At 43.9% G+C, this 27437-nt stretch overlaps 2 protein-coding genes and 1 non-coding gene across 3 annotated transcripts; 1 reads left to right on the top strand and 2 right to left on the bottom strand.

The window, feature by feature from the left end:
- Positions 1–13971: 13971 nt before the first annotated feature.
- On the bottom strand, positions 13972–14045 carry TRNAI-AAU (transfer RNA isoleucine (anticodon AAU)). The gene has a single exon. It is a non-coding gene; the product is annotated as a tRNA-Ile (tRNA).
- Positions 14046–14389: 344 nt separating this feature from the next.
- Positions 14390–16009, bottom strand: LOC136491108 (peroxygenase-like). Its single transcript, XM_066487338.1, has 6 exons — positions 15680–16009; positions 15440–15595; positions 15191–15276; positions 14975–15069; positions 14763–14888; positions 14390–14633 (listed from the first exon to the last, which is right to left on the bottom strand). Exons 1-6 carry the CDS (start codon positions 15990–15992, stop codon positions 14483–14485), a joined length of 927 nt encoding a protein of 308 aa, XP_066343435.1. The 5' UTR covers positions 15993–16009; the 3' UTR covers positions 14390–14482.
- A 6551-nt stretch (positions 16010–22560) lies between these two features.
- LOC136491110 (protein PHOSPHATE STARVATION RESPONSE 1-like) lies at positions 22561–25659 on the top strand. The gene is made up of 8 exons (XM_066487341.1): positions 22561–22612; positions 22692–22873; positions 23183–23417; positions 23513–23589; positions 23681–23720; positions 23908–23968; positions 24874–24955; positions 25286–25659. Exons 2-8 carry the CDS (start codon positions 22871–22873, stop codon positions 25529–25531), a joined length of 744 nt encoding a protein of 247 aa, XP_066343438.1. The 5' UTR covers positions 22561–22612; positions 22692–22870; the 3' UTR covers positions 25532–25659.
- Positions 25660–27437: the final 1778 nt, after the last annotated feature.

Raw genomic sequence — 27437 nt, 5'->3', positions numbered from 1 at the left:
ACAGAATTAGCTCATGACCCAAAAATAAAAGTTGCTGCTCTACTCAAATACTACAACTTTGCTTAAAGGTTCACTACCATGCAAAGACTCCATGACATAGTTCAAATTAGGTCAAACATATAACTTAAAATTGATGACCTACATCATAACTATGACTTAGGGACCACTCTAGCCTTAGTCATGAATACCAAAGTTGTTCCTCTTGCTATTCTAAACATGTCTAAGGCATTCCCAAGGTTCTACACACATTTCATACATAGGTTACATGAAAACCCTAGCATAACTGATGCAATTAAGGAATCACACATGCAATATAAACCAACTTAGATGGAATACATGATATGCTTATGCTCAATGAAGCTTGTGATTATGCAATGTCAAGGTTAAATGCATGCTTAACACCCAGGGTGTTACATGTCCAGTCTCTCTTTAACATGAGCACAGGAGCGAACTAGCCATTGATAATCGATAGGCGTTGTTTAAAGTAGAGACACGTGGCAGTGGATCAGCAACCGGACGTTGAAGGTGGTGCGTCCGGTCACATTGTTCAGTGTGTCCGGTGTGGCAGAACTGCTTGAAATAACATACTTTTAGAGGCGCTCATCTTTCACTAGACACTAAGCATCTCAAAAGTGAGCTACATCAGACAGTTCCGTCGAGCACACCCTAAGGAAGAACTCAAAATAATCCATGTTTTACATATAGAATCCAATAATAAGTACGAGCTTACAATACTTAGCCCATTTCATACAACAAGAGTTCTTGAAAATTATTTATTACAATACTAGAGTTCAGAGTGCCTAATTAAACATCGAAATAAAAATAAACATCTAGCGGAAATGATACAAGGATTCATCTGTGCCCACCTGAAGAATCCTCCACACAAGAGCTTAATATTATTAAGCATCCTCAAATGATTTAATAGCTCAACACATATAAGTATGAACTAAATACACCAACAGATAGACCATAATTTTAGGAACCTAACAAAATTTGTTTCATAATTTTTGGACATCTACAAGCTTTTATATGATTTACCAAAGATCAGTTAAAAAATTAAATTAGAAAACCATTGCTAATTCCTTATGAAAAAGAAAACTAAATCTCCCGCGTGGCCCATGTGACACCGCGTGCGCGTAGTGGCCCGCTAGCGTGGCCCACGCGAGGCCGGCCTGCTCGTGAGGCGGCCCGCGATGGGGGAGTCCCCGCGCGCGTTAGCAATTTTGCAAAAGATACCTCGAACTCCTCCCAATTTACAACTAAGTACTAACACTATTTTCTCCTCTCTCGGACCTTTTCACTTAACCCCCTAGTTTTCCTGGAATTCCCCCGCACGCACCCCCGGCTAACCCATGCCCGGCGGTGCGGTGAGCGGTGGCATGGGGTGGCCATGCCAACCACCAGAGACCTACACTAGCTCGTCGGCTAGGCCAACACTCAACTATGGTCCAACCGCCTACACCGAGCAGCAACACGGGGCGGTAGGACACACTGGAGTGAGCTATGGTGGCGCGCAACTATCCGTGATGGTGACACGACTGCTCCGGTGAACCAAGGCACCTAAGGACCTAATCGGCTAGCGAGTGAGCATCAGTAGACTACCATGGACCTAGCCGAGGTGACAGTTGGAGAAGAGGGTGGCCTTGCAAATTAATGGCACGGCGGCGGGAAAAACTCCAAATTAGAGCCTGGCCTTGCACGGTTCAAGGCTGGGTAGGGCAGGCAGTGAGAGGACGTGATATTGAAACCGTGGATGCACTGAATTGAATGGAAGTGATCATTCGCTAGGTAATTTGATGGCACGACTCGATGGCGGTAGTAGAGGGAGAAAGAGAGAAAGCGAGAGATGGAGCGCGGCAGGTGGGCTCAGCTCAGCCTTGCCTTGGCAGGATGCGGTCGGCGTGATCGTGGAGGCCCATGCGCATGCGCTAAGGATGAGTGCACGCGTCCACGATCGGCATGGCCCGCATGACCGTAGCGCCATAAATGGCAAGGCGACGGTGAGCTCGACCATGTGTGTGTGGCATCTAACCGGGCCAGCTACGGTGTAAGGGTACAACAGGTAGGCACGGAAACAACGGCGAAGCAACAGCAGCGGTAGTGGCTGCAACACAACACGAGGTGGGTCGATAGTGTGCGGATGCGAAGACGAGGTGATGGCGCCGGCAGTGGCTTCGTCGTGGCGTGGGGCGGGGTGGGGCAGGCGGCAGCAACAGCGGCTCCGCGTGGCGGGGCTAGTGGTAGCTGGGCCATAGCCAGGTCAGAGGTAGCCATGGCTGGCCATGTGTGGTAGCACACGCACACGCAACCAGGTGGCAACACCGAGCGCTCGAGCTGGGTGACCACGTCCACCCAGCGAGTTAGGCCAAGAACATGTCGTGCACGCATTTTAAAGCACCTATAACAACTAAACGGTTGCTTCTGGACCTAAACCATCTTCACCATGCTCAAGATGGCATATGAGGCTACCAACCCAAGCTAAAACACGACACCACCTTCGAACTCAATTTCACAAAATAAATCACCAAACATTGCACTGTCTTGCTGCTTATATATACTTAAATTCTTCTAAGTCCTTAAGCTGAATTTGATTTCAAGTTCTATTTTTAGGCTATTAGAAATGTTGGCTAGCAATGTTATTTTTTCACAACAAGTATTTTATTGTCATCTACAAAGTTCATATTCCAAATTCTATTTAAGTGCCACATGGATGTTCTATAGTATTTTTGTTCAATAAAAATTGGTTTTAAACCCTACTTGATATACATGAGCTGTGTAATACCTTCTCATTTAACATTTTTATTGATCATTTTAGGTTGTAATACTTCATCTATTCATTCCTTCACATGCATTATCATGTAAACATGGTGCTCATGACATGGTTTAGTAATTTGTTTAGAGCGTAACACCGAGGGTGTTACAGCTCTACCCCCCTTAAACAAAATCTTGTCCCGAGATTTCATGTGTGCCTAGTGTGGGAAAAAGATAAGAAATAAATTTCAATTTACATAATTACCTTGGTGAACTAGAACGGAGATGGGGATAATGCTCTAGAATATAACACTCCTATTCCCAAGTTGCTTCATCCTCCGAATGATTTTGCCATTGGACCTTATAGAATTTTACCACTTTGTTTCTAGTGACTCTCTCTTTTTCATCCAAGATTTTGATGGGACGCTCAATATAAGAAAGATCAGGTTGGAGAGGGAGTCCTTTAATTTCCACCACTTCATCGGGAACTCGCAAACACTTTTTCGGCTAGGAGACATGGAAAACATTATGGACTGCCGATAAAATATCCGGGAGTTGGAGACGATAAGCAACAGAACCACACCGCTCCAAAAATTTATAAGGTCCAACATAACTAGGAGTTAACTTTCCACAGACTCCAAACCGATGCACACCTCTCATCGGGGATACCTTTAGGTACACATGGTCACCAACTTCAAACTACAAGGGCCTTCTCCTCTTGTCCGCATATGCTTTATGATGGTGCTGAGCCACTTTCAAATGACTCTAAATAACACTGACCTGTTCTCTTGCTTCTTTGATAAAATTAGGTCCAAAGTAACCACGGTCACCCACTTCAACCCAGCTAAGAGGTGTTCTACATTTCTTACCATATAGGGCCTCGAACGGCACCATTCGAATGCTCTCTTGATAGCTATTGTTATAGGAAAACTCAGCTAAAGTCAAGCATTCATCCCATTTTTCTAGATAAGAAATGGCACAAGCTCTCAACATGTCTTCAAGTACTTGATTGACCATTTCTGTCTGACCATCAGTTTGCGAGTGATAAGCTAAACTTCTAAGGAGACGAGTACCAAGACATTTCTAAAGTTGCTCCTAGAAGTGAGAGACAAAGACTTACCCTCTATCAGAAACAATGGTAAGAGGAACTCCTTGTAAGGTCACAACTTGATCAAAATACAACTTGGCATACTTCTTGGTTAAATACCTTGTATCTACCGAAAAGAAATGAGTGGACTTGGTAAGGCGATCCACAATGACCCAAATAGAGTCATACCCCTTTGCCATGCAGGGCAACCCCACAACAAAGTCCATGGAAATATCCTCCCATTTCCAAACATGGATATGCAAGGGCTGTAGAAATCCAGGCGTACACATATGGTCTGCCTTAACCCTTCCACAAATGTCACATTCTAAGATGTATTTGGTAATATCCTATTTCATATTTGGCCACCAATACAAGTGACGTAAATCATGATATATCTTGTTACTTCCCGGATGAATGGATAATTTGGAGTTGCGGGCTTCATCCAAAAATTTTCTTCTAAGCTCATCACTCGATGGAACCACCAACCGGTTCTTAAACTTCACCACACCTTGATCATCAATACTGAAATGAGGACCACGCCCTTTGGCAATTAACTTCTTGATATACAGAATTTCTGAAGCATCTCGCCTTTGCTCTATGATAACTTTCTCAAGTAATTCCAAGACTAGAGCAATATGGGCTAACACCTCAGAATGGTTGAGAGACAAAGATTCTTCTTCAACTTGATGCGACTTCTGACTTAAGGCATCAACCACCACATTAGCTTTTCTAGGGTGATAATGAACTTCTAAATTATAATCTTTGATTAACTCAAGCCACCTCCATTGCCTCATATTTAACTCAGATTGAGTGAAAATATATTTGAGGCTCTTGTGATCCATAAAAATGTGTACTTTATTTCCCAATAGGATATGTCTCTAAATTTTTAGAGTGTGCACAACTGTGCCCAGCTCTAAATCATGGGTGGGATAATTCACTCGTGCTTTTTCAGCTGATGTGAAGCATAAGCGATCACACGTCCGCCTTACATAAACATGCATCCTAGTCTCATCCTAAAGACATCACAATACACATCAAACGGCCTATCAATATCTGGTTGGGCAAGAATAGGAGCAGAGGTAAGAAACTTCTTTAGGGCTTGGAAAGCTTCTTCATAAGCCAGACTCCATACAAATCTGACATCCTTTTAGAGCAACTTAGTCATTGGTTGAGCTATTTTGGAAAAATCAGGGATGAAGCGCTGATAATACCCAGCAAGACCAATGAACTGATGAATCTGATGCACTGACTTTGGAGATTTCTAATTTAACACGTCCTACACCTTGCCCGGATCCACAGAGATACCTTTAGGTGTCAGGACATGTCCCAAAACTGTAGTCGATCCAACCAAAACTCACACTTGATGAATTTGGCATACATCTTGTGTTCCCTTAACCGAGTCAGTACTATCTAAAGATGTTGTGCATGCTCTTCATTATTCTTAGAGTATATCAAAATATCATCAATGAACACCACTATAAACTTGTCCAACTCTGGCATAAAGATTGAGTTCATGAGGTACATAAAGAATGCAAGAGTATTGGTTTAGCCAAAAGACATGACTAGGTATTCATAAAGCCCATACCTAATAGAGAAAGTTGTCTTTGGTATATCTTGTGGCCGGATCTTAATTTGGTGATACCCAGAATGAAGATCAATCTTTGAAAACACTTATGCACTAGCTAACTGATCAAACAAAGTATCAATACAAGGTAAAGGATACTTATTCTTAATGGTTACCGCATTGAGAGGGTGATAATCCACACACATCCAAAGAGTGTCGACCTTCTTCTCCCTAAAAATAGCTGGACTACCTCATGGTGAAGAACTAGGATGGATGAATCCCTTCTCCAATAATTCCTCTAGCTGCTTCTTAAGGCTAGACAAAAAACTCAAAGCTCATTAGCTCACTTGGCTCGAGGCTGACTTGACTTGGCTCAGCTCGGTTTGTTATGATAACGAGCCAAGCCGAGCCGAGCCAAGATTTTAGCTCGTTAGCTATAATGAGCCAGCTCGCAAGCCGCTCATGAGCTAAACGAGCCAAGCTTTCAGGAAAAAAAGTATCAAAACTTATATTAGTTTTTTGTATTACTTCATGTCTTGTACTTTACAATTGACTGGTAACTGGTCTGAACCCTATAAATTGACTGGTAACTGGTCTAGATGCATTTCTTTTATATTATTATTATTCTCAAACTTTAGATAAATACAAATATTATATTTTGTGTATTTTTTATACCTGGCTCGCGAGCTTAACGAGCCAGCTCAAGCTTTTAACGAGCCGAGCCGAGCTGGCTTTCTGGCTCATTAGGATAACGAGCCGAGCTGAGCTAGCTCGTTATCTTAATGAGCCAGAATGAGCTGAGCTGAGCCAAGCTAAGCTAGCTCGTTATCCAGCCTTACTGCTTCTTCATTTCTGCCAGTTTCTTTGGAGCCATGCGGTTGGGATGCCATGAGATAGGAGCAGTACCAGGTTCTAACTCAATTGTAAACTCAACCTCCTGATCTGATGGTAACCCAGGTAGATCCTCGAGGAAGACATCTGGAAACTCACAAACCACAGGAATAGAAGCAAGATTAGGAGAAGCTTCAGTATGAGCAATAACTGGTAGGGTGGAAACTAAAGACATAAGGAGAGATATTCTATCCTCAGAAGAAGAAAGCTTCAACTCAACAACTCTCTGTCTAAGGTTCTAGACTACCCCATAATTTCTCAACCAATTCATTCCCAAAATTGCATCTATGCCTTGACCAAGCAACAACATGAACTGGAGACAATAAGAGTGAGTTGCTAGCACTAGTCTCACTGTGTCCGTTCGAGTGTTAATGCACAACTGTGCACCTAGAGTTCTGATTCTATAGGCAATAGGAATATCCATAGTAGATATATTGTGCCTTTGTGCAAATCCCATACTCATGAATGAATATGATACACCAGAATCAAATAATACATATGATAGGTGGGAATCAATGGTGAACATACCAGCCATCATGGGCTCTCCCTATGGAATCTCCTTAGCCTTGGTCAAGTTAACCTATCTCAAGCAGCTCATGGGCACCTTTTTCCCGATGATAGTCCTTTTAACCAAACAAGAGTTGGCTAAAGGCTATGAAGACTGAGCAGGCTGGTTCTAGGGGCACTCACGAGCATAATGTCCTTCCTTTTCACACTTGAAACAAGCACCCAGCTTGTTCTCCTATCCCTGATGAGGCAGAACCTGTTGTCTCTGAGGCTGTTGCACCTGCTGAGTAGGTGCACGGTACTGAGTGGAAGGTGCCTGGTGAGTCTATTGAGCCTGACGAGACGACTATCCACCTAGAGAGTGATAGGACACCCTCCTCACAACCTATACCTTCTGAGACTCTAGGTGACTAGAAGACCAAGTGATTACCCTCTTGCGCTTCCACTTAGCCTAAGAGTCACGCTAAAGTCCCTCCATAGCAATGACAATATTCATCAAAGCACCAAAGGTCTGATAGCCCCCTGTATACAGCTTCTCTTGCAAGATGCAAGAGAGACCATGATTGAAACGATCCATCTTCTTCTCATCAATATCCACATGAGTTCTAGCATACTGTGCAAGATGGTTGAACTTATTCACATACTCCATCACAGTCATGTTTCCTTGCTTCAGCTCTAGAAACTTAGACAACTTCCTATTCAGCAAACCAGTAGGAATATAGTACTGATGGAAAGCAGTGGTAAACTTCGGCCAAGTCACACAGTGGTCCACATGCTACATGGCATTGAAAGTGTCCCACCAAGCACTGGTAGATCCTAGAAGTTGTTGTGTGGTAAAGCGCACCTTTTGCTCGTTAGTCACGTTGAGCAGCTGAAACTTCTGCTCCAGAATACGAAGCTAATACTCTGTGTTCGGAGGCTCAACAGTCAGCGTGAATGTGGGTGGGTGTGTCCCCAAAAAGTCCTAATAGGAATAGGGCCTCTCGGGACCACGGGCACCACCCCCGTTCCCGCCATTGCCACCGGGGCCTCCACAGGTGAAGCCACCAATAGCTTGTGCCAGCATCTCTAGGGCACGTGCTGACTCATGACGAGCAACCAACATCTCAGCCATCATCTTAGCATAGGTCATCAGAGGTGGTGGTGGTGGCGGAGGAGGAGGACCAAGGAGTGGGGCCTCGTGGCTCTCCCCATTGGTATTACCGTTATCATCGCTAGGACCGTTTTCGCCTTGGTCTTCACCAAGACCACAGCTTGTCCCAGCACTGGTGCTTCCGCGACCAGACCTCAGGTTCATCTGTAAATAGATAGGAACCCACCGTTAGGGACAAAGCCTCCATATTTAGAAACAAAAGGCAAGAGAGATGATAAGGCCCAATAAATGGTTACAAGCGAGAACTTTTCCTTAAGAGTTAAATCATTTCTCTTTATTTATTATCCTATCAATTTACTATCCAAATATTATATGTGTGGGGGAGTTTAGTTTAAGCAAGATTCTCTTTTCATGATGCATGAATCGACCTATTAGTTCGCTTAGGCCAGAATATAGCGGCATTCGTATATAATTTTTGGCACATCGTACACTCACTTTCCATAAGCTAACGATTCTTACGTAGCATAAGTTAGTGTACCTATAGAAGATTGATTAGATAAACCAATGCCACTATCCTAGATAGACCATATTACTAGGGCTTATACTTATTTACGTAATTTATCGCATCCTACTTTTTGCAAAGCTTTTGTTGGTCAAATTTTAGGTTTTGAAAAGATTTTTTAAACTCGTAGACTCATTATTGGCTCTGATACCACCTATGGTAAAACCACCTAAAATAACACGCTTTCGGAGGCGCTCATCTTCCACTAGACACTAAGCACCTTGAAAGTGAGCTACATCGGATAGTTTCATCGAGCACACCCAAGGGAGAACTCAAAACAATTCACGTTTTACATACAGAATCTAATAATGAGTATGAGCTTACAATACTTAGTCCATTTCATATAGGAGTTCTTGGAAATTATTTATTACAATACTAAAGTTCAAAGTGCGATAATTAAACAACGGAATAAAAAATAAACATCTAGCGGAAACGATACAAGGATCCGTCTGTGCCCACCAGAAGAATCGTCCACATAAGAGCTACTCCTCAAGTTGCACTTGCAACATGGGTAAAATAAACCCTGAGTACATAATGTACTCGCAAGACTTACCCGACTAGTGGGAATAGTTTCCTAACTCTAAAGGATATGATAGGCAATATGGGTTTGCTATTTTCTTTTTGTTTGCAGAAAGCATTACTAATAGTTCATCCTTATAATCAAGTTTTATTAGCAGTCATGATTACTTCATTAGCTAACCATTCTAGGTAAGCACCTATTCTACTTTCAAGCAAGGCTTAAGCAATCAGAACCAATTCACCATCTTTCATCTTCTAGTTTTTACTATGGTGCTAGACCATAGCCAAGTCATATCGTCTCATAGAAATGGCGATTCGTGAACCAATGTATCCTAGCTAGGTACCCTGACACACACGCCCCATTTGTACCCCAGGCACAAACAAGACCAACCCATTCCACTCCTACCATGACAAGAGGGTAACGAGCCTTCCCGCTCCCATAAGCAAGTATGTGCTTAGGATAATAAGTCTGTGACCTGACTACCATCCACAACAACGAACGGTCCTTAATCGACACAAATAGAGAAAACAGTGTAACCAAGCTAAGCCCCGTTGATCGTGGGACACAACCTATTACACCCACCAATACCCATACAATATCCCTACCCTGTCTCCATTTTTTCTTTCATCATTTTATTATGAGAGTAATAATAATCCCCTATTGTGAGCAACGACAGGTTACTCACGCTACCGATGACCTAAGCATAGCATCTACTCGAACCTACACTAGTAAGACTCCTAGGACATGTATATTTATGCATGTGGTTTCCATAAAATTTCTATAACGTAAATGCACAACACACACACACACACACACACACACACACACATATATACGATGAATTATAAAATAGAGGTTATACACCGGGGCTTGCCTTGGACAAACACAGTGTCAGCTGAGTTAGTCAATGGCGGCTCTGAGACCTCCTCCTGCACGAGAATCTCCTCCTTGTACTCCTCAATGATCTCCTCGAACTCATGATCGTCGGTGGTCACAATCTCCGCCAACTCGTTCTCTACATGCATGCGATGATGATGCAACACTTAGCATTTAGGCAACAGCAACACTTAAACTAAGAATACACATACTAGGCTACTAAGCTAGCTCTAATGACTAAAATACTAAGCTAACTATCATTTTCATCAAACAAGGTGTTGGGTTCAACTAACAACATTTAGCTTAGCAAACCAATGATATATCTTTATGTATATTGAAACAAAGAGCATTTAACTACCCTAATGCTTAGTCTATTCTAAAGCTACAAGAATTACAGTGAGCACATAATAATACAATGAAGCTACTATAAAAATTTCAGGACTAAAGCTATCACCAATTTACCATAAAAATTCCTACAATAATTAACTTAATATTATTAAGCATCGTCAAATGATTTAATAGCACCTAATGTCAACACATATAAGTATGAACTAAATACACCAACAGATAGACCATAATTTTAGAAACCTAACCAAATTTATTTCACAATTTTTGGACACCTACATGCTTTTATATGATTTACCAAAGATTAGCTCAAAATTTAAATTAGAAAACCATTGCTAATTCCTTATGAAAAAGAAAACTAAATCTCCCGCGCGCACGCAGCGGCCCGCTGGCACGGCCCACGCAACGTCAGCCCGCGCGCGTTGGCGATTTTGCAAAAGAGACCTTCAACTCCTCCCAATTTACAACTAAGTACTAACACTATTTTCTCCTCTATCAGACCTTCTCAGTTAACCACCTAGTTTCCCTAGAATTCCCCTGCGCGCACTCCTGGCTAACCCATGCTCGGCGGCGCGACAAGCGGTGGCATGGGGTGGCCACGCCGGCCACCAGAGACCTGCATTGGCTCATCGATCAGGGCGACACTCAACTATGGTCCCACCACCTACACCGAGCAGCAACGCGGGGCGACGGGATGCACTGGAGCGAGCTGCGGCGGCGCACGACCATCCGCGATGGTGACATGACTGCTCCGACGAACCAGGGCACCTAAGGACCTAATTGGCTAGCGAGTGAGCATTAGTAGACTACCATAGACCTAGCCGAGGTGACGGTTGGAGAAGAGGGTGACAGAGAAGGGCTGGCCACGTGCGGCCAAGCCGTGCGGTGACACATCGTGGTGACACAGTCGCGTCAGCGATGATAGGAAGGCGATAGTGGTTTGGCTAAGGCACGCTGGGTGAAGAGGGAGTCAAGGCGATGCTAGTAGTGCAAGTGAATTAGTTCAGGATGGACGGTAGGAGGGCTGCCCTCGACCATGGCCGAGCGCGGCCTTAATGGCACGGTGGCAGGAAAAACTCCAAATTGGAGCTTGGCCTTGCACGGTTCAAGGTTGGGTGGGGTCAGATAGCGAGAGGGCGTGATGTTGAAACCGTGGATGCACTGAATTGAATGGAGGTGATCGTTCGCTAGGTAATTTGTTGGCGCGGCTCGATGACGGCAGCAGAGGGAGAAAGAGAGAGAGAGAGAGAGAGAGAGAGAGAGAGAGAGAGATGAGGCGCGGTAGGTGGGCTCAGCTCGACCTTGCCTTGGCGGGATGCGATCAGCATGATCGTGGAGGCCCACGTGTAGGCGCTGAGGACAAGCGCGCATGTCCATGAGCGGCATGGCACGTGCGATCGCAGTGCCATAAATGTCAAGGCGAATATGAGCTCGACCACGTGCGCATGGCATCTAACCAGGCCAGCTGTGGGGTAAGGGTACAACGGGCAGGCGTGGACACAACGACGAAGCGACGATAGTGGTAGTGGCTGGATCACGGCATGAGGCGAGTTAGGCCGAGAACCTATCGTGCACGCGTTTTAAAGCACCTATAACAACTAAACGGTTGCTTCTAGACCTAAATCATCTTCACCATGCTCAAGATGGCATATGAGGCTATCAACCTGAGCTAAAACACGATACCACCTTCTAACTCGATTTCACAAAATAAATCTCCAAATATTGCACTATCTTGTTGCTTATATATACTTAAATTCTTATAAGTCCTTGAGCTGCCTTTAATTTCAAGTTCTATTTTTAGGCTATTAGAAATGTTGGCTAGTAGTATTATTTTTTCACAAGTATTTTATTGTCATCTAGAAAGTTCAAATTCCAAATTCTATTTAAGTGCCACATATATGTTCTATAGTATTTTTGTTCAATAAAAATTGATTTTAAACCCTACTTGATATGCATGAGTTGTGTAATACCTTCTCATTTAACATTTTTATTGATCATTTTAGGTTGCAATACCTCATCTATTCATTCCATCACATGCATTATCACGTAAACATGATGCTCATGACATGATTTAGTAATTTGTTTAGAGCGTAACACCGAGGGTGTTACATCTGGTCGTCCCGAGAAGTGTGCAATGAGGAGCCCAACAGCTCTATTCGTAGGAGCTCTCTATTTAAGCTCTAAGGCCGGCTCAAGCTCACTCTCTTGGCCATTTGCATTGACATAGCAACCTTGTGAGCTTAGTCAGAGGCCTCCCACTTATCTCCATCATTAATTTATCATCTTTGTGAGATTGGGAGAGAATCCAAGTGCATTGCTTGAGTGATTCCATCTAGAGGCACTTGGTGTTCATGTTTTGTTGTGGGATTTGCTTGTTACTCTTAATGGTTGCTGCCACCTAGATGGCTTGGTGCAGCGAGGATTATCGAGTGGAGGAAGGTGCTTGTCTCCGGCTCTGATCATGGTGATTGTGAGGAGTTCTTGACCTTTCTCTAGCGGAGAGCCAAAAGGTACTCTAGTGGATTGCTCGTGGCTTGTGTAATCCTCATCTGGTGTTGGTTGTGCGGCACCCTATTGAGGGTTTGGCGTGTGATGCCATTTAGCGCGTGAACCCCCAAGTGAGTGAATCGCCACAACGAGGACTAGCTTGCCGGCAAGTAAGTGAACTTCGGTAAAAAATCTTGTGTCATCATTGTCTTAGGATTTCTTGATTGATTGTGATTGATTGGCTCCATCATATTGTGATTGGCCTTATCCTCAACATGACGGTATAACTATCACATCCCCTCTCTTGTATTACATTTTTAGTGTAGCTAAGCTCTTTAGTGTAATTAGTTTTGAGAGCTAGCTTGTGTCGAGTCTAGGGGTTAGTGAAGCTCTTTAGTTAGCCTTTGAGAGCTCACTAACTTAGTATAGTGACTTAGCAAATTATGTGCTCAGTGATCATAGCCACTAGAATTGTGGTAGGTGGCTTGCTCTTTTAGTAGGCTAGCGCAGCACTCGCATCACCGTTTAATTATCTAACATATTTACTAAGTGTTGTTGTAGTAATTTTTAATAGGCTATTTACCCCTCTATTCGTTAGGACCTTTCAATATTAGACTAGTCTCAGTGGAAAGATCACGGTGGTTACACCTTAGGCTAGGAGTTTTATATAAGTTTCAGCTATACTTAATAGACTGTCATATATATTTTCTTTAATATATGATAAATTTTTAAGAAGAAAAACTAGATTTAATAGATGTCACGTAGATATTTTGTTAATGATATGATAATGTTTTAAAGATGAGAGAAGAGTGAGTTTGATATACGAAACTCTCTCGGCACGATTATCTCTATAAGTAATAAAATTAAATGTTTATAAATTTATATAATGAAACTTTCTTAATAAATATTTACAAATCTATAGAATGAAACTTTCTATTAAAAATAAGTCATGAAATTAAGTTTATAAATTAAAAAAAAATGAAACTTTCTTAATAAATATTTATAACTCTATAGAGGAGTGTTTCATTCATATTTCGTTCGTTTCTATATTAAATAGAAGTCTTGAAAATAAAACTATGCAACTCCTCACGCCTTATATACTAGAACTAATTACAAAATTAAAAAGAAAGAAAAAGGTGTTAAGAAGACCCCGAGAATTTTAAAAGGATGCAGAGCAGACCTCATGTGACAGTAATATAATATATGATAAAAACAAAATGGAGACAAGTATCTTAAGATGAGCTGGAGTTTCTTTTTTTATATATATAAAATTTAAAAATAAAAAAAATGGCCCATGCAGGTCTCGAACCTGCGACCTTCGCGTTATTAGCACGACGCTCTAACCAACTGAGCTAATAGGCCAATCTGATGTGCTCACGAGTATTTATTTGTAATATATGAAGTCCGGTAGACCCCCGCGCCACCAGACAACCACCACTAAGCACACATCCATACACAGCTCGCGATCCAATAACGAATCATCACAATTCGCATCTGGGGAACCGGAAGGTGAACATAATCCGCGCACAAAGCAAGGTTGAGGCAGCTAAGAGAGCGATGCGGTCGTCCGGCGACAAAACAATGTCGAAGCAACAAAGAGAGCGAGGTCCCGGTCCGGCGAACTCTGCACTAATTATTGATTGATGTGAGGCGTACACGGCTGCTTTGTTTTCTGACACCCCTCTCCATTATCTTACATCCAGGGACGCCACACGTACAGACGGACCCGAGACTTCAGCTACTAGACGGACAGGTTCACTCCGCTTCCATTTCATTCACGCACCAGCCATCATCTTCGTCTAGGACATCTTGGCGTGCTGCGCGCGCTGCCTCTCGACGTACTCGAAGAGGCTGCCGTCGTACACGCGCCGCATGGCCTCCCGCGACAGGTACCCCTCGTCGTCCCGCGCCAGCACGTACAGGATCGTCCACTCCAGCTTCGCCGCAACCCTGTGACAGAGAGAGGAGATCGCATAGGCATAGTAAGCCAGGGCCAGGCAGCCTGGATGGATCAGCGGAGGAGATTTGCAATCTGCATGCACTGGGGATGGACGTTGTTGGGTCGGTCAGTGTGCTCACCAGCCGAAGAGATCGAAGGCGTCGCGGAACCCCTCGGTCATCGACCACAGCTCCCTGTAGGTGAGCCTGTCCGGGGACGTGCGCGCGTACTTGCTGAACATGTTCTCGAAGTTCACCGGCATGAACCTGAACCAGAGGACGAATTCAGAATTTGGATCGGAACTCTAGATTGCGCTAGCTAGGACAGAGAGACATAATCAGCAGATCACTACCTGCCCTCGTTGTCATAGGTCCCAGAGTCACTGCCATGCTTGCTCTTGTGGATGTTGTGGACGTAGATCGGGAACAGAGGGGACGGCAGCCACCCCTGCAACCACAAATACAGAGATGGAAAAACGTAACGTGTTCTCATTAACAGAACATGCATTTTACGGCCCTAAAACCATCGATTGCAAATTAAAGACGGCATGGGTCGGAGCTGTACTCACAGGCAGTGTGGCATAGCTCATGGCCCCGTTCACGACAACAGCGATGAAGAACGACATGATCATGTTGAACCCAAGCGCACGGCATCCTGCATTGTTTGCATGCAGTGTATCTCGTCTCAGTGCAGAGATCCAATACATGAAATCCGCACGAGCCAGCAGTACCTACTGCATGCTACTGGAACTAACTAGAGCAGCCGGACGGAGGAGGAGATTGATGCAGCAATATAATTCGTAGGCATATATGCATACCGGAGTAAGTCTCCCAAGGGTAGATGATGCCGTTGTCGTCGCGGTCGAAGAAGGCGACGTGCTGCTGCAACACGCTCATGTGGTGGTGCCTGTGCTCGTCGCCCGTGGTGCCGTCGGGGTGGTAGATGTCCGGCGCCGCCAGAGCTCGCGCCAGATCTGCTCATCAGCAACACGCGTCAGTGGCAAATCGTGCGTACTTTGATAAGCCTCAGCGACGAAGCAAAAGTGCGCAAGACTCACATGGCTTGGGGACGTGCTCCTCGAGGTCGCCGCGGACGGGGCGCATGACGGTCACCGGCGCCTGCAGCGCGACGATGGTCTGGGAGTCCTTCGCCTCCACGGACGACAAGCCGTGATGATGCATGGCCCCGCCGGCCTTGTTGCCCGCGTCACCCTTCCCTACGTCCCCAGCCTTGGCGCCGGCGGCGGCGTCGCCCTTCGCCACGTCGGCGCCGACCTTGGCGCCGGCGGCGTCGGCCTTCCCATCCGTCGTCGTCTTCGCCGCGCCGCGGTCACCGTTGCGCGCCTGCTTGGCCGTCGTCGCTCCCTGCATCTCCGCTCCGCTACCGCGCGCCGTTCGAGTCTGTTGCCTGGCTAGCCTAACAGGATTGGAGAGATCTGTGGAGTTCGTCAAATTAAAGTGAGAAATCAAAGGCTAGCCGAGCTAGTTTCTGGTGTAGGCCGTGGCGCTGGCCTGCTGCGGTGGACAGTGGACACATATATAAAGCGGCTCGGCGGTCGCGCGGGACGTGGCGCGGCAGCGGACGCGACGTGGGAGCGTGCATGGCGGCCGTCCCTGCTAGGCCGTAACGTGTCGCGGGACGCAGCAGGTAAATGTTTTCTTTGGCTTCCAGATGCTTGTTTTGGTGCCGAGGCACGGCGTCGGAGGCACTCAGACCTTTGACTTCATATATTTAATAAAATATTAATATTTGTAGTGCATAATTAGTATTTCTAGCAAAATTATCCGTACGTTACAACGGGACGTACGTCTTGCATGGTCATAGATAATTTATTGCTTAGAGATTTAACTATTACATCATCCATTTTAATTAGTCATGTAATTTTACTCTATATCATAGTTGAACACGTGCTACTCTTGTGTTTTGTTTTATAATAGCGACCTTGTGACCATAGCATGCCTACATAGGCTAGTGATATTGGCTTGAAGCAAATAAATAAATTCTTGTAGACGTCTTTTAAATTAATAGGTATTGCTTATAATTAAATAAATTAAAACATTTAAAAAAACAAATAAATAATTGTACGAAAGTAGGGCAGTGAATTTGAATAGTTTAGCACAAATATATAGTTTTTTTTTGCTTAACCTGATGAAGCGGCTTCACTTATAGAGTTGAAATTATTTTAGACAAGGGTTTAATAAAATAGCTTCTCTTGATTGTTGAAAATGGTTAAAATGACTATAATATCCTCATTTTTATTTTTTTTCCTCTCTTTATTTCCTCAATTATTTTCCTGTTTGCCTTTTCTCTTTCATCCTTATCTCCTTCACCGTACGCATCTCCTTCTTATCTCCTTCACAGCCCGAATGTAGTAGTTTCCGTCTCCCTTCCGCAGCCCGCAGTCGTCAGGACTTCCTCCACCCATGGCCGGCCGAGCTCCGCCGGTTCCTCCCTCCTCCCTAGCCGCGCTAGGCTACCAGCCCGGCGCGGCCCTGCTCCTCAGCTCGTGCCCCAACCCGGCGAGCCGCGAGTGTGCCAGCGCTGGGGCACCGTCGGCCATAGGGAGTCGGGGACGCCGGCTTCTGTAGCCTCGGGGGCGAGCGCGCCAGCACCGAGGATGCCAGCCTAGGGGGCTAAGCGTGCCGGATGCGGGGACACCGTCCAGGGGCGAGCACGCCGGCTGTGAGGCCATCGTTCCATGGGAAGCGCAACCTCTCCTCTCCCCGCCCGACGTTGCTGCCCTGCTTCATCGTCTCTGAAAGCTCTAGTTTGGTTTTGGTGAATTGATGAAACCCTAAGTGCTAACCTAGTTTATCAAGTGATCATGAGATAGGTAGCATATTCCAAGTAGTGAAGCAAATGAATATCATGACATGATGATGGCGATGCCATGGTGATGATCAAGTGCTTGGACTTGAGAAGAAGAAAGAGAAAAACAAAAGGCTCAAGATAAAGGTATAAGTGGTAGGAGCCATTTTTGTTTTGGTGATCGAGACACTTAGTAAGTGTGATCACATTTAGGATCGATAGTCGTACTATTAAGAGGGGCAAAACTCGTATCGAAATGCAGTTATCAAAGTGCCACTAGATGCTCTAACTCATTGCATATGCATTTAGGATCTAGTGGAGTGCTAACACTCTTGTAAATATTTGTAAAAATATGCTAACACACATGTGCACAAGGTGATACACTTGGTGGTTGGCACATTTGAGCAAGGGTAATAAACTTCACCGGCGGAGCGTCCGCTCGTAGAGTGCGGACAGTCCGACGGTGCCACCGACGCCCTAAACAGAAAAGACATGGTTTCACAAGGTGTAACGGACGTGCCCGGTGGCTAAACCCAGGTGAACATGGTCACTGTAAGTGACCGGACGCTGGTATCAGAAGGACCGGTGCATCCGGTCAGTGGCAGCAGTGAGTGCGCGGTTTTGGTCTCATGACTGGACGCTGGCGTGAAAAATGACCGGACGCTCAGGGCCTGAGTCCGGTCAGTATGACATATGATGAGATTCAGTGACCGGACGCTGGGTGAGTCCGGTCGTGCATGACCGGACGCATTCGATCGTGATTTTTCGCTTCTGGTACCTTACTGGAAACGACCGGACGCTGGTGTTGGTGCGTCCGGTCACTACTTAAATGTACTGATGACCGTTGAGATCAAACGATCAGCGTTTGAAGCCGATGACACATGGCAAGCATCGGGTGACCGGACGCTGGGGTCCTGCGTTCGGTCGATATGACCGGAGCGTCCGGTCACCCCGAGCAGTGCCCAGTGAAGAGGTACAACGGCTCTATTTTGTGGGGGCTTCTATTTAAGCCATATGGCCGGCTCAAGCTCATCCGCTTGGCCATTTGCATTGACATAGCAACCTTGTGAGCTTAGCCAAAGCCCTCCCACTCATCTCCATCATAAATTCAATATCTTTGTGAGATTGGGAGAGAATCCAAGTGCATTGCTTGACTGTTTGTATCTAGAGGCACTTGTTGTTCGTGTTTCGCTGCGGGATTCGCTTGGTACTCTTGGTGATTGCCGCCACCTAGATGCCTTGGAACAGTGAGGATCGTCGAGCGAAGGTTGGTGATTGTCTCCGGCTGCGATCGTGGTGATTGTGAGGGGTTCTTGACCTTTTCCCGGTGGAGAGCCAAAAGGTACTCTAGTGAATTGCTCGTGGCTTGTGTGATCATCATCTTGTGTTGGTTGTGCGGCACCCTATTGAGGGTTTGGCGTGTGATGCCAATTAGCGCGTAAACCTCCAAGTGAGTGAATCGCCACAACGAGGACTAGCTTATCGGCAAGCAAGTGAACCTCGGTAAAAATCATTGTGTCATCGTTTGATTCCGAGGTGATTGGTATTCATTGGTATTCATTCTTGTGATTGATTGGTTCACTCATCTACTCGGCGGTATAACCATCTTGTTTACTCTCTTTATATTATCGCAAACTAGTTATCAAGCTCTTTAGTGTAGCTAGTTGTGAGAGCTTGTTAGTTTGGTTAGTGTGGCTCTTTAGTTAGCTTTTGAGAGCACACTAACTTAGTATAAGTGACATAGCCATTGTGTGGTTAGAAACTATAGAAGCTAGAATTATGGTAGGTGGCTTGCATTTTTAGTAGGCTAGCACAATACTTGCTTCGCCTTATAATTCTCTAACCGGTTTGCTAAGTGTTGTTGTAGAACTTTTAATAGGCTATTCACCCCTCCTCCCCCTCCCCCTCCCCCTCCCCCTCTAGCTATTAGGACCTTTCAGTCTCCCCACACCTCTCGACCTCAGGAACAACCACATCTAGCACACTGACGACCTCAAGCCGCTCGCCGATCTTGTTCGCCTTGTTTCGTTCGATCGACCTTACACCGCTTGCTGATCTTGTTCCAATTTATGTTCATGATCTTATATATCTTATATGTTTGTTATATCTTATATGTTTGTTGGTTTTCTACTTCTATTCGAATCTTTTTTCTATGTTCGTTGCCGTCCTACTTCTATTCGATTTTTTTTTCTATGTCCGTTCATACTCGTCGGTCCGTTCACCTTGTTGAATAGCGGGCGTAGGAGGCCAAGGCTGTCTTGGAGTTGGAGGAGGATCACCGGACAAAAAAAATAGAATCCGAATAGAGATTAGAGTTGGACGAAAAAAACCGAGGCATAAATTTTGCCTCTTTATTATTAGGTATAGATTAGAAATATAAATGTTGCAGATTCAAAAAATATATATAAATATTACACATATTTTATACAAATATAGACAAAGTTGAGAAAGATTGACCAATACCATTCTCATAGTGACTCTTTTTAGGGACGGAAGGGGTACTTGCTTTGGTGCTAGCCTACCAGGTTAGTTAGCCTCGTCATGGCGCTGAAGTGGATTGTTGCCTCTCTCCAGACTCCAGGTACTACTTACTTTGGACACAAATGACATCTACCTTTTTTTTAGAGTAAAGCTAAGGTCTTCTCTACGAATGTTTCTGTTCAATCTAAGGATATCATCTGGTTTTCTTCGTCAACCCTGGCAAGGTTAAGATTAGGACTAAGAATTTGGGGTTACCTGAATCAGATAGGTTTAGAAAGATTGCCAGGGGAGAAGACCGGCTTGACAGCAGTGACAGCTAGAGGGCGGGGGCGGTGTCGCCAGTCAGACCGAGGGAAGGCGCTTAGACGGGGCATGATGGTGATAGCCCAGCGGCCTCCACCGGGTTAATTAGCGTGACGACGACGGTTAGATGTGGTGGGTGGTGGCAGGAGAGCTCGGACGAAGATAAATAAAATGTTGAGGAGGCACATCTAATGGAATTTAGAGCCATGCCATGGTGGGCGTGGGCAATGCCAACAAGGGCAAGTGCGAGCAGAGAATGAAAGATAATGTGGAGAGAAATGTTTAATCCGGACCCTTTATTTTATATCTAAGGGCTAAAACAATTGAGGTTGTTGTTAAACTACTTAGTCATTGGCTAGATGGACTCTTTTTTAAGGGACGAGGAATTAAATTAAAACTGCACAATATATCTTCGAATTATATGTGAAAAAATATAATTAGAATTACATATGCCGACGAGCCTCTATTCTCCAAGAAGTAAGGAGGTGTTTGCGCTGAAACTGCATGTTGCAAGCACTTGTTTCAAGTGTTTAACAGCCTGTTCGTTTTGCTGTGGCTTGTCGTAAACGATCGTAAATTTTCAGCCGGAACAGTATTTTTCTCTCACACAAACCAGTCAGCAGTACTTCTTCACGAACCAGCAACGATACGAACCAGCTAAACGAACAGGCGGTAAAACGTTTTAGAGTTATGTTGCAAGTGTTTCATACGGATATTGTAAAAGTAGATCGGGCTGTTGCAATGGTTGTACACGTGTGTTGTAAGCTCCTGTTCTCAATGTTTCATCTATTTTTTTTACGTAGGTTACAAGTGTGTTTATCTGGATGTTGCCTATGTTTTCACACATATGATGCAAGTATTTTATCTGGATGTTGCGTATGTTTATAATGGTTTCAAGTGTTTTTCAATTGTTTTTGCAAGTGTTTCAGACGCATGTTTCAAATATTTCATTTCATTTGTTTTCAGACGTATATTACAATTTATTGCATCTGGATGTTTTAAAACTAAATCGAATGTTGTATCTCCCTCCTCACCCTTTTGTTTGTCTCGCCTCGGTGTCAGGCGCGGGAAAGCGGAGATGGTCCCCACTAGCGGGGGCGGGCCCCACATGCTTGGGGGCAGGCGCAGCAGGCGAGACGTGAGCGGGCACGCGAGGGGGGGGGGGGGGGGGCAGCAGCGCGGGCATCTGGATGTGGATGTGAGGCTAGCGTCCGGACATCCGGGCACTAGCCACACCCATGTTTTATTCAAGTCTTTCTCATCATCGGCATCTTAGTAAAGTCCTGTTAAACATCTAAACCAGAGTACAGTTTTCGGCGGATACAATTTTACTTGGAGTGACATCTGGATTAGAGCTGGAATGCGTGCGCCGGTTCTCAGGTCAGATGGTATCTATCTCCCAGGTCCCCTGAGATACCCCCTCCTCTTCGTTTTCTTTTGTTTCCCTCCACTTTCTTTGACGAGATCTCTCTTCTTTGACCTGCAGGCTACAGCTCCGGCGTTTTCTTTATCCATCCATGCCCTCTTGCAGTCTTGTCTCTCCGCGTCGTCGCCCGCTAATCCATTGCTGTCGTACTCGCGGTCGCTTCATCGATGTCACAATCCGATCCTTGTTTGCTTGCGTTTGTTTTAGGCGAAACCAAGAGGGTACCGGCGTAGAAAATACAGCTGCTGCTCCGTGTGTGTCCCTCCCTATTTGCATCCATTCACTCGTACCCTGAATCGGTGAATCCAAGGAAAAAGTTGCGGCTTTCTCACCAATCCTTTTGCTTGCTGTGCAAAGGTCAGATTCTCTTAACAGATTTTGCCCATGAAGTTTCAGCTAGGTTTCTCTTGTACAATCTTTTGTACATGATCATTTTATGACTGTCCGTCTCCTTTCTTTTTTGTGCATGCGATCTAAAGACCCCTCGTCTCTCTCTCTCTTTTTTCATCCCACCCCATTCTCATATAGGAGTATGCACAAGCACAATTCGAACTCTGCTAGCTTGCCGTGTTCATTATTTAGAGCATGGTTGTCATAGCCTTCTGATCAGCCTATGCAGTCCTAGCAAATTAGCCGATCTTTTTTTCCCCTTTTTCTGAATATATGGTACCGACAGTTATTGATTATCGTAGTCATCTACTATCCTCAATTTTGGTTGATGGATTTATAACAGCCACACAGGAATCAAAAGCTTTTTTCTTCACAAAATTCCTATGAAAGAATTATCTCTACAAATGTTTCTTCCCCTGTAACTTGAAGTTCTGAACATGTGAATTGCTCTTGCGTTACAGGTCCTCGTATCTCATCTCATGATATGAAGTTGCAGTCTTTGCCTGTTGTTTCTGGAGCGCCTTGTTCAGCATCTATGGCACCACGCATTCTTCCCTTTCTGGAATCCTGCCCTCCTACATGGTATCATATTCTGGACTACCAGAACAACCTTCAGGTGGTAGTTTCTCTGGACTATCTCCTGAAGCAAGCAATTGTGCAGACCCACTTGGTGATGGTGTGCAGAATAACATTGGCATTTGCAATGTTGAGAGTCAGCAAATTGCTGGTTTTGTCAGAACCGTCAACGAATCTGACGATAGAGATGAATGGTTAACAAGCTTTGTGAATGCGGATTTGGATGATATTATTACCACTGATATAACTTCGAACTGTCACCAAATGGTAATTTACCTCAAAATCAGTAATGCTATATGTTTTCCTTGATCATGGAAACTAAAACTTGTATTAGACATAGCCACATGGGATTTGCATGGTTATATGAGGCAGCAAACCATATATTTCTAGACCTCTCCATGTTATGTTCATCGCTCTGTTCGTTTGGGCTGGTTTGTCTTATAAGCCATGGCTGAAAGTACTGTTGGCTGGTTTGGTGTGAGAGAAAAATACTGTTCGTTGGCTGATAAGCCATGGCTTATAAGCCAAATACGACCAAGCGAACAGGCTGAAGTTGATAGGTTTCTTTTTTCACAGGCTGAATCTGCACCTGTCCCCTCATATCCAAACTCTCAGTCATGGCAACATGATGAGCACATGGTACATCAATCGGTCTCAGTTCCTTCTGAACCTCAACAATTGTATCCAACTGTTTCTCCTGTGGCAACTACAAATGCTCATTGCCCCAAAAAGGCCAAGGCACGCATGCGATGGACTATGGAAATGCATGATCGCTTCGTAGATGCTGTCAATCAGCTTCGTGGCAGTGAAAGTAAAATTTCAATATTGTGATCACTATCATCGTATAAAGTACTATTGGCTTTGTATTGTAATTATTATTGTCTTATTATTTTTGACCGAATGCAGGTGCTAAACCTAAAGCAATTCTTGATATAATGAATGTTGAAGGTCTGACTCGTGATCAGGTCAAAAGCCACTTGCAGGTATACTTTCCATTTTCCTTTTCCAGTAAAACTTTTGGTGACACAGACTTCAGTTATATGGTTTCCTAATTAAACGTAACACTCCAAACAGAAGTACAAAATGGCTCAAGTTAAGCATCACCCATCTGAAGGTTAGCAATGGTGGCTGGAAGTTGGAACCATTACTTCCACTTGTTTGAATACACCATTCATTGTTTCACCTCATTATTAGCACCGCATATTGGTTTTTGTATATGGTGCAAAATTCTTTTGTTTTCAAAGAAATGCATTTCCCGTATTCAAGTCACTTAATTTATCAAATTGTTGATTGCATTACAGTTCCAGGTACATCAGTGGAGACGACCACGTGTAACGAAGCAATACCTTCAGACATACAGAAGTGAGTCATTACGCATTAGTATTCCCATTTCCATGTGCAGACCTGTTTTGTTAAGTAATCTGCTGCTCCCTGTGTGCATGCGCGGCAAGGGACACGCGTCAAAAGGGCCCCCTGCTGCTGCACTATAGGCGCTGCAGGGGTAGGCGTCGAATGGCTCCCCTGCCGCACTGTAGCCACAGCAGGGGCAGGTGTCAAAGTCAGCCCTGCTGTCACATCTAGCAACTGTAGCAGCATGGTAGTCTGTACTAGGATTAGATGGGTAGAGTTGTATATATAGTTTCCCACTGCAACTCAATAAAGAGAGCGAGTTCAGTTTTGTCATCTCCTCTGCAGAGCTCCGGCCAACGCTGGTGCTTGTGCTGAGTGTGTGCTCTGTTCTCCCTCCCTTCTTCTATCTCTAGCCATAGTCTGTGGTCGGCGCAGCCGGTGAGTGGTTAGCTCACCCGTTCCGAAGATCGAAGGGCTAACATGTTTTAGCTTTACTGTTTCTTGCGTAAATAGGTTTTTAAATGTCAATGACGAAAACTAAAATTTTGCAAACTATCATTTGGCATGCTACTATGCTTCTACTCTTACCAATGGAATGACTGAACTCCACTGATTGTTCTGAACTTCTTCTGGCTGGTGTTTTCAGTAGCTGGATAGTCTCGTTCTTTCAGTATGCATAAACTTTTCATAATGTGTTCGAGATGAAAACACTTACTGTAATGTTACTTGCTTTACCCTGGAAGATTTCACTGCTCTCTATGTGACAATTTATAATTACATGGATAGTTAGTTCCATAAATAAAGAAAAACATGTATATGCAATTGACTACATTTCAATCTAAACTCTCATGCCTCTAGAAGACCAAATAATGTTCGAAACTTTGCCTCTGTATGATAATTCAAAGTTTATTTGGCAGACACATCCAAGAATATGCATTACAGGTGCAGGTAGAATTTCAGAAGAAGCTTCATGATATGGTAGAGAGGACACTACTGGAGGTACACTGCTTACCTTGAGTTTGCTTTGAATGTTAATCTCCCGTTACATTTTGGTATCTACATAATACAACTTGACCCTACTGGCTCCATAACAAAACCTGATGTTTTTTACTCTGAAAAGCAGCATGATCTTCTTTTTTTTTGAAAGGAGATTTACTCTGCTTTTAAGAAAGCAATAAGAGTTTTACATACTGGTGTACCCAGTTTGCAAGAACGAAAAGAAAGATACAGACTGCCTCCTTGCAGGGAAATAACAGAACCTGAACACAAAACGCAGCATGATCTCATAATCAACGCATAAAATTTGATCCTGCGCTTGCTGTGCCATAGATTCATAGAAGCCTACTCGAGAACCATGTGCTGAGTCTCCACGAGCTTGAACGGCGGCAGACGGACCGTCGCACGTTGCATCCTCTTCCCGGCCCAGCAGCGGCATGGTCAGCTGCTGCTCTGTCGGCGGGGGGTTCCAGAGGGGTGCGCGGCGAGCCAAGCAACACTGCAGCTCCGGATGATGAGGGCGGTCTGGCTAATCAGGCAACAGAGGCTGGCTCGCCTGGCAATGAGGCAGGAGCATGACTGTATGACCGACCGTCTGCTGATCAAGGCTTCAATGCCTGTTTCTAGATGGTGTTGCCTTTTTTTCGCGTGTAAATTACAGTAGGATGAGTGAAAACAGTGAGGACAGAAACGGCAAAGCTACGTGCCATCAGTTGGTAGTATATCTCCAGAACCCTGTGATAAAATATGTGTGTGGTGCTCTGCAGAATCACCTTTTGCAGTGCTGGAATTCCACTCCACATGTAAACTCTAGTCTACAAACTGTACCTTGAATGGCAATGTTGATGTTACTGTGTTCTGATGCTGAATACTCTGACTAGCCAATTGAGACAAAAAAAGGTCATAGTTTCAACTTGGAGCAAAATTCACCGTCGGTCCCTAGACTTGGTCGGCGGTGTCATTCAGGTCCCTGAACTTCTAAAATAATATATGTGAGTCCCTAAACTTTGCCAAACGGTGTTATTCAGGTCCCTGAACTTTCAATATGATCACCGCAGGTCCCTAAACTTAGCTGACGATGTCATCCCGGTACCTAAACTTTCAAAGTGATCACCGCAGGTCCCTAAACTTGGCAGGCGGTATCATCCATGTCCAAATATGCTCTAACCTACTCTATAAGCTGGCGTAGCACGCTGACTGTATATTAGACGTGGATCCAACATGTGTCAATTAATCAATCATTATTTATATTATATTTATCATGTGCAAAAAATAAATTAAAGTATTAAAATAATTTACAACAACAAATATATTAGGTTTAAACTAAAATAGGAAAATACTAAAATTAATTTAATATTTATGTATAATTAATAGTATTAAAATTTCTATAGTATTAAAAGTTTTCTCTATTAAAAGTTACTTCTAATTTTAGTATTATTTTAAAAAATTTAATAGTAGTATTATAGAAGTATTTTTTCTCTATTATTAATACTATAATACTATACTACTTTTAATAGTTGTATTATAGTATTAGAACCTTTAATAATAGTATTATAGTATTAAAAGTTTTAATAATAATTGTTATAGTATTAATAAAAGAGAAAAGTTACTTTTATAATACTACTATTAAAATTTTTAAAATAATACTAAAATTAGAAGTAACTTTTATTAGAGAAAACTTTTAATACTATAGGTAACTTTTAATTTTATTACATTTGGACACGGATGGCATCACTTGTCAAGTTTAGGGGCATGCGGTGATCACTTTGAAAGTTCAGGGACCGGGATCACACCGCAAGCCAAGTTTAAGGACCTATGGTGATCACCTCAGTGTTTTTCTCTCACAACAAATCAGCATAAGTCAAATTTCAACGAAACGAACAGGGCCGGAATTTTGCTGTTTCAACTTGTGTAAAGTAGGATGCCAATCGGGAAAAGGCTACCAAGAGAGGTCACCGAAAGTTGCAATGAAGCCTAAGGGGGTGTTTGGTTCCACATACTAAAGTTTAGTCCCTGTCACATCGGGCGTTCAGATGCTAATTAGGAGAACTAAATATGTGTTAATTATAAAACTAATTATACTGACGGAGACTAATTTATGAGATGAATCTATTAAGCCTAATTAATCAATCATTAGTATATATTTACTGTAGGACCACATTGTCAAATCATAGACTAATTAGGCTTAATAGATTCGTCTCGCAAATTAGTCTCAATATGTGCAGTTAATTTTATAATTAGTCTATATTTAATACTCCAAATTAATGTCTAAACATTTAATGTGACAGGGACTAAAATTTAGTTCGTGAAACCAAACACCCCGCAGCTAGATTGGTTTCACTCCTATGCTACACGCACGCAGCAAGCTACACTTGTCTGTTTCAAGCAGAGTAGCAGACGATGACAGGACAACTGCATAGCATAGGAGTATGACCTACTTCGGTCTTCACTCTTCAGCTATGAACTTGACAGCAATTTGGGAGTT

Source organism: Miscanthus floridulus, chromosome 11 (assembly GCF_019320115.1).
Source record: "Miscanthus floridulus cultivar M001 chromosome 11, ASM1932011v1, whole genome shotgun sequence".
Taxonomy (NCBI): Eukaryota; Viridiplantae; Streptophyta; class Magnoliopsida; order Poales; family Poaceae; genus Miscanthus; species Miscanthus floridulus.
The sequence above is the reverse complement of the archived record's forward strand: the minus strand, read 5'-3'. Positions and strand labels throughout refer to the sequence as shown.